At 32.4% G+C, this 6,975-nt stretch overlaps 1 protein-coding gene across 2 annotated transcripts; it reads right to left on the bottom strand.

The window, feature by feature from the left end:
- Positions 1-219: 219 nt before the first annotated feature.
- LOC111602986 (tropomyosin-2) lies at positions 220-5,415 on the bottom strand. 2 transcript variants are annotated; one of them, XM_023320382.2, is made up of 4 exons: positions 5,319-5,415; positions 2,189-2,835; positions 1,949-2,126; positions 220-646 (listed from the first exon to the last, which is right to left on the bottom strand). In XM_023320382.2, the coding sequence occupies exons 2-4, from the start codon at positions 2,780-2,782 to the stop codon at positions 564-566; spliced, it is 855 nt and encodes a 284-aa protein (XP_023176150.1). In that variant the 5' UTR covers positions 2,783-2,835; positions 5,319-5,415; the 3' UTR covers positions 220-563. The 2 variants fall into 2 exon arrangements, with proteins under 2 accessions (XP_023176150.1, XP_023176149.1); XM_023320381.2 differs by lacking the exon at positions 220-646 and adding an exon at positions 1,471-1,632.
- Between the last annotated feature and the right edge of the window lie 1,560 nt (positions 5,416-6,975).

The following is a 6,975-nucleotide window of genomic DNA, read 5'->3' as shown; positions in this document are numbered from 1 at the left end:
AATAAGTTGTAAGTTCTCATCAAAGCAAACATCAACATATAATTTTTTTTGTAATTTTTTTATAAATTTTTATATAGTTTTTTTTATCGTATTTTCTGGGTTTTTTCTTTAATATATTATAAAATTTGAAATTTTCAACCATTCTTCATTCTTAACAGCATAGATACATATTAGCTCTCTCTCTTTCTCGCATTCGCTCTCTCTTTCTCTCGTTCTCTGTATATATTTTTATTAATCTCTCGTGCTTCTAGCTCTGGAGTGTTAGTGACTGCTCGAGTTCTTAATATTTTTAAAACATGACTTTAAAAATACAAAAAATTATTCTTGAATTCAGATATTATGTGGCGGTTGTTGTTGCTGCTGTTGTCGATGTCATTGTTGTTGTTATTGTTGTTATTTATTTATTTAGAAATAGATTTGGTTAAAAGATATACACAATAGATGTTGTTCTTGGTATTTTGATTCTGTTTTGATTTGCAAAATGATATTGAGATGATAATCGTTTACATTTAGTTGAGTTCCTCTTCTTCTTTCTCTACTATCGTCCGGAGCAGAGGCAACGCTTAGTAGCCAGCCAATTCGGCGAATGTGGAGTCCATCTCGTCGGCCAGAGACTTGTACCTGTCCTTGTTGATGCCCAGCTCGTCTGTGGAACGAATAATGTAAATTAAATATTAATAATTGGCATGGAAGTTCGTCGGGTAAATAAACAGAGAGTGCAACATTTATTTGAACACAAGTAACGTAAGTCTTGAACCACGTTGCCAGCAGTTGGCAGTTGGCTGTAATACACTGTAAGAAATAAGTGTGCTTGTTTAATATTTCATTTTAGTTTTGCGCCGTTTACAAGCGTTTACATAAATAAATGTCTTCTTATTCAATTAGTATTTTTAATTTACATAAAGAAATGCAGGTTGGATCTGAGTCAGGTGTCTAGAGTGGACTTGGGTGGAACATGAACTTCTAAGTGTGTGATGAAAGAGCGTTTGATGACCAGAAACTGAGCTACATGAGTGAGTATGCAACGTCTGTCAAGTAGAGCCTGGACCAAAGCTATCCGAACTGAAGTCTAGATAATGAGAGATGAGCAGCAAAGAAGCTGCACAGATAGTATAGTCGAAAGTTGGGCTTGTTTTTGTGTCTGGGTAGGCAAGACAATCGAACATGCCACATTGAACAAAAGAAAATAACTTTGCACTGAACAGAAACTTATTTTTTTCAATATATATATTAAACATAACGGAAATCACCTGTTGTTTCGAAAGCATAAATAACTACAGTTGGCATATTGAGAGTGGAACTGTTTCTTTTTTTACAGTGTAAGATTATCTTTAGGGCTGGGTGGTATGTTGGAGAGCAACCACAAGACTATACAAATTATTTACAGTGTAAATTGTGACTGATCTGCACAGAGTCCAAAAGTTGGGATTATGATATATGATAGGGGAATACATTTGCTAGTCTGTAAATTTGGGTGTATGTCAGTGTGTGCGTGCGTGTGTATGTCATTATGGGAACTGTTTGGCAATTGGTTTTTCTTGTTTGTTTTTTAATATCCAGTAAGTTCAGCAAATGTCTGGTCCAAATCGTCGCAGATTGCTTTGTACTTTTCTTTCTCATGGAAGAGACGGTCTGCAAAAAGCATTTGTTGTTTATTTTATAATTATATTACATATGTACAATTAATAAAAGCAGCGTGTATTATGTGGATAATCAACATATGTACATTATAGTATTTGATATAAATATATATATATATATATATATATATATATATATATATATATATATTTAGACTGTTCGCATTAGTTGAAGCTTGAGTTTTTAGAACTTGAATGCGATATTTACATATCGTGTATAGGGCAGGTGCAGGCGCATCTCATTGGCGCACCGATTTGGTTTGAGAATATATAATGTGGAGTTATAGTTTGATTAAAGATTGACATACCTTCTAGCCTGTCGACCTCCTTCTGCAGGCGCTTGACTTGCTTCTCAGCCTGTTCGGCGCGCTGTTCGGCTTCCTTCAACTTGATGGACAAGGTCTTCATCTCGCGCTTGAATTCCTCAACGCGCTGGTTGGCCTTCTCCTCGGACACTTCCAGAGATTTCAGCGAGTTGCCGACAACCTATATTTGAGATGAACTGTTCTTTAGTATCTAAAGAAAGAGAATTTCTGCGTTGTATGCACCTTCAGTTCTTCCTCCAACTCCATGATCTTGGATTCACCGGAGCGGACACGATCCTCAGCCACTTCGAGCTCGTCTTCAACGAAGGCCAGCTTGCGGGAGACCTCATCGGACTTGGTATCGGCATCCTCAGCGAGCATGCGGGCTTCCTTCAATTGGTTGGTCAACTGATCCATACGCTCCTCATCCTGCTGGGAACGATTCTCCAATACTTTGCACATACGGTTGTTCTCATCGGCCGATTGTGTGGCCTCCAACAGCTTCTGTTGTGCGGTGGTTGAGCGCTCCTCAGATTTCTCCAAATCCTCCTCAATCTGTTGCACCTTACGATTCAAGGTGGCTACCTCGGACTCCGTGGCGGTCAACAGTTTCTCCTTCTCCTCCAATTCGGTGTTGGCCTTCTCCAGCTGCTCCTTGGCGGTGACCAAATCGACCTCAACCTGAACAAATTTCTTCTCCAAGTCGCGCACCTCCTCATTGAGTTTGTCGGCGCGGGAGTTGGCATCCTTAGCTTGATTCTCGCAGGTATCTGCCTTGTCAATGGCATTATCCTTCTCAAGCTTCATCGCTTGCATCTTCTTCTTGATGGCGTCCATGGTGTTTGTGTTTTTGTTATTCGCTTAGGAGGGAAGAAAACTGGAAAAAGGCACTGCAAACGAACAGAAGAAAAGCGTTAAAAGAAAACATTCAAATATCAGTTTTTTTGTACTAAGTGCTTAAGGCGCATATTTTCTTTTTTAATTATGTTTTTGTTTCATTTTATGTAAAATATTTGATTCTGTTAGTATTAAGGGTATTCAAAATAAGTGATAAAAACATATACATATAAATATATTAGACAAATATTTTTTTATATATATATTATATATTTTTATATATTTTTTATTATATATATTTAAAATATAAATATTTATTCATATATATTATATATTTTTTATATATATAATGTATTTATATATATTCTAAATTTTTTATATTTAATATATATTTTTTATATACATTATACGTTTTTTTATTTAATATTTATATTTTATATTTGTTTATTTATTATCAACATTATAAATATGTTTTTACATATATTCTATATTATCTATATCTAAAATCTAAATTTATAAGATCTTCTGCACTTTTTCTCTCAACAATTCAAATGGCTTTCAAATCTTTTTTCACAGCTCATTAAAATGCACTTTAAAAAGCACAAAATGTTTACTTTAGCCAATGTAATCTGGAAGGCTATTGCTATATGGCTTTGGAGTACATAATATACAGGTATATATAGCTGCATATATAGATATATCCATATATAAAACCGAAATGTAAACAGAATTTGTTTTTGCTGAAAACTTATCAAAGCTAACGAATTTTTCTACGCCCACTAAAAAGTCTGAACGATCTATATTGCTCCCTCTATCTCTCTCCCGCTCGTTGTCCATTCTGTTTGTTGTACGATTTTCAAAGAGTTTAAAAATAAATCTGATATGCTTTGCATGTGAATATATCCAGTCTAATATACGTATAGAATGCTGCTGGCGCTTTTTGGACATTTCGGCCTGGCCTGTAATTCTAGAGTCTTTCAAAATTAACGCAGAAAATCTATATGTATTTCTATATATATATATATATATATATATATATATATATATATATATATATATATATATATAGATATACATATATAAATACGTTGATTGCAATTTGAACATTTTCAGCTCGTTTCTTTTTTGGGGTCACAATTTGTGTAGGCGTCTGCCTCTACGTAAGATGCTCATGGTTGGACGTGTGCGTTTCCTTCTAAGTAGGGCAAAGTCATTGATGTTGTAGTCGAACAGGGTTAATTTCATATAGCCAGGGGATCCCAAGGCTTTACAGGAGTTTAAAAGTTAAATTTAAATGAAATGTTCAGAGAATTGCTTGAGACTTGAGTCTGATAGGGGAATTCAATTAATTCTATCCTACTTAGAATTCAATTTAGTCTTCAGATTCAATACAATTAATTTATATTTTTACTTTGCATATTGATTTTACATATTGAATTCTGTGGCCTTCAGTCCTCTTCACATATAGCTTAATCGGAAAAATTTGTGTTTCTATTCAAGACAAATATCGTGTGGGCGGCACACATATACTATATATATATATATATATATATATATATATATATATATATATATATATAAATATAAATATATATATGCATATAATATATTCATAGCTATTTCTCGACATCTGCTCTCTAATAATTTCCGAGCATTTCTGACAAATGGCCAAAAACAAACTCAAGGATAAATTACCATTAGCAAAATGTTCGTTCATGAGATCAGAAAAGCTCACTGGGAAAAGCTTTCTCGTCTAAGTTTCATGTAGAGTTAAAAATAAAATCTTTAAAGTTGCTGCTCTGTATCTGAATCTGTATCTGTGTATATGTATATATATGTATATCTGTGCATGTGCGAGAGGCAGGTGTCTGTCTGTAGTTAATTTTATAGAATAATAGAAATCTGCTATGCAGCAGCTTTTCGTTTTAGTTGTGTGTGAAAATTGTGCGTATGTGCATATGTATGTATATGTATATGTGTATGTGCAGCTTTTCGAACATGAATGTGTGTGCAAATTGTTCACTCATACACACTCACACATACACATACAGAGGCGGATATTTTTGTCAGATTTAGTTACAAAATTCCTTATAAGCGAATTTTCTCACAACATTCATATCATAAATTTGTTATACTATATAATTCGAACAATAAAGAGTAACAAATTTATTTTCTTTACGTTCTTTTACACTTTTTGAGTTATTCATTTTTATTTAATTTTTTTTTTTATAAATTATAAGGTTTATTTATAGACACATACATATGCACATTTAATAACTGAATTCTATATATATTATATATAAATATATATACAATTTTTTTTAAATTTCGTTATGCAGAAATCAATTTGGAATTTTTGCATTTCGACTGCACTTTTCACTTCTTTTTAAGTTTATCAAATTTTTTTATTCGAAGTTCCTTTTTTTATAATTGCGCAGATTAGTCAAAACTATATTATACATTTTTCCAATAGATTTGTATATATATCTTTTTTTATATTCCCAATGCAAAAATCCTGGCAGCAGCCGCAACTAACCTTAGCGTTCCAAACACACTATACGCTGTCGAAACCCCGAGAACACTGATGCTGACCAAGTAGCGGTGCCGAGAAAGCGACCCCAAGAAATAACGCAAGGCGCGCACACACATAGTTACACACATACGCACATACACACACTCATACAGTGGCACGCAGTATTGAATAATTTTTAATTTCGTAAAATTTCCCATTAAAAAAATAAAGCGCTTTCGCAACTTTTCATGGGCCATTTGAAATTTCCCTCGATATTTCCCCAAATATATATATGTAGCCTAATGTATCCGTGTATGCATGCAACAGATCTCACAAAGAGCAAGCTATTTTTTCCTCTTTCACTCTCTCGCTCTACTCGGCCATGCTCGCATTTTCTTTTACTGCATTCAAGGCAGATGATGTCTCACAGACAGGCGTGAAAATTATGCGTTTCCTTTCTCTTAATTGAAAATATACAAACATTGGTATATATTTTTTTATTTTGTATTTTTTTTTATTTCGTCTTCTGTATCTGTATCCATCCAAAGTGCGACTATAAATAGCCCATAAATATACGAAATATGCCCGAGTCGGACACGGCTAACAAGATGAAAATCTATTTTGATTAAATAAATATTGAGAAATTTTTTTTCAATTTTTTTTTCACGCGGTGCAAACCAATTTCGAACTATATATATATATATATGTCTGTGACGTGGCACAAGAAAAATACAACTAGAATGAAAAATTTCTGAAGTTAGAGCTTCAAGAACAAATGAATAGAAACAAAATATTTAAGTATAAAGAATGATTATAATTTATATTTTAATAAATATTCCAAACAATAATCTTTTATTGGTTTCTGCTATGTCATCTGGAATATTAATAGTTTATGGAGTTAGAGCTGCTTGGTTCTGCCTGATTATATATGTGTATAAATTTGTATAGAACGAATATGATGAGAATATATCTACTATTGTAAGCTTAACTTTCTTTTAATGAAGTTGATGTTGATCTTAAATATTGAGCAATTTATTCACCCTGAACTGTGCATATATGCAATTTAATAGTAAGGTTATGGCTAGCAATACAGGGTATTTCTAGCTGAAGTAAAAAGCACGAGACCTTCCAGCATCACTTAACTTTCTACATGCATCATTTTTAACGTTCTATTTGTTATTCTAACCTTTTATCTAGAACTTAGAATAATTTTGTTTACTCTTCTAAAGTAAAAGAAACGAGAACTTCTAATTCAGAAATAATTATGCACTTGAAAATGAGCAACAGCAGAACCTTATTATTATTAATATATATATATATATATATATATATATATATATATATATATATATATATATATCAATCGACATACGACTACGAAAAATATGTATATAATATTTTTAATTCGATTTTACTTTCTACTAAGAAATTGTTAACTTCAGATGTATATATATCTAGTAATATATAAAAAAATCCAGGGACAGAATTAGATCTATAAACTTGAAGAAGCTATCACCTCTCGAGAATCATCAATCAAATCATTTATAACTCCTTTTAACCCTTTGAGTAATATACACGATGATTTTCTTCATTCTAAATATTTGCAGGACTCCCCTTATTATCATCACTAAATTACCAAATCATCATTTGTTTATATTTACTAGTTATTTATACTCACTTC

This window comes from Drosophila hydei, unplaced genomic scaffold (genome assembly GCF_003285905.1).
Source record: "Drosophila hydei strain 15085-1641.00,03,60 unplaced genomic scaffold, DhydRS2 tig00000063-arrow-pilon, whole genome shotgun sequence".
Classification (NCBI taxonomy): Eukaryota; Metazoa; Arthropoda; class Insecta; order Diptera; family Drosophilidae; genus Drosophila; species Drosophila hydei.
This window is presented reverse-complemented; position numbering and strand designations above follow the sequence as displayed.

What these genes read in the sequence shown, in the direction of transcription:
- LOC111602986 (XM_023320382.2), bottom strand. Translation starts at nt 2,782, where the DNA reads ATGGACGCCATCAAGAAGAAGATGCAAGCGATGAAGCTTGAGAAGGAT. An exon ending in AGTTGGAGGAAGAACTGAAG is followed by an intron (nt 2,127 to 2,188) that starts GTGCATACAACG and finishes TCTCAAATATAG; the next exon opens with GTTGTCGGCAACTCGCTGAA. An exon ending in GGAGGTCGACAGGCTAGAAG is followed by an intron (nt 647 to 1,948) that starts GTATGTCAATCT and finishes TTCGTTCCACAG; the next exon opens with ACGAGCTGGGCATCAACAAG.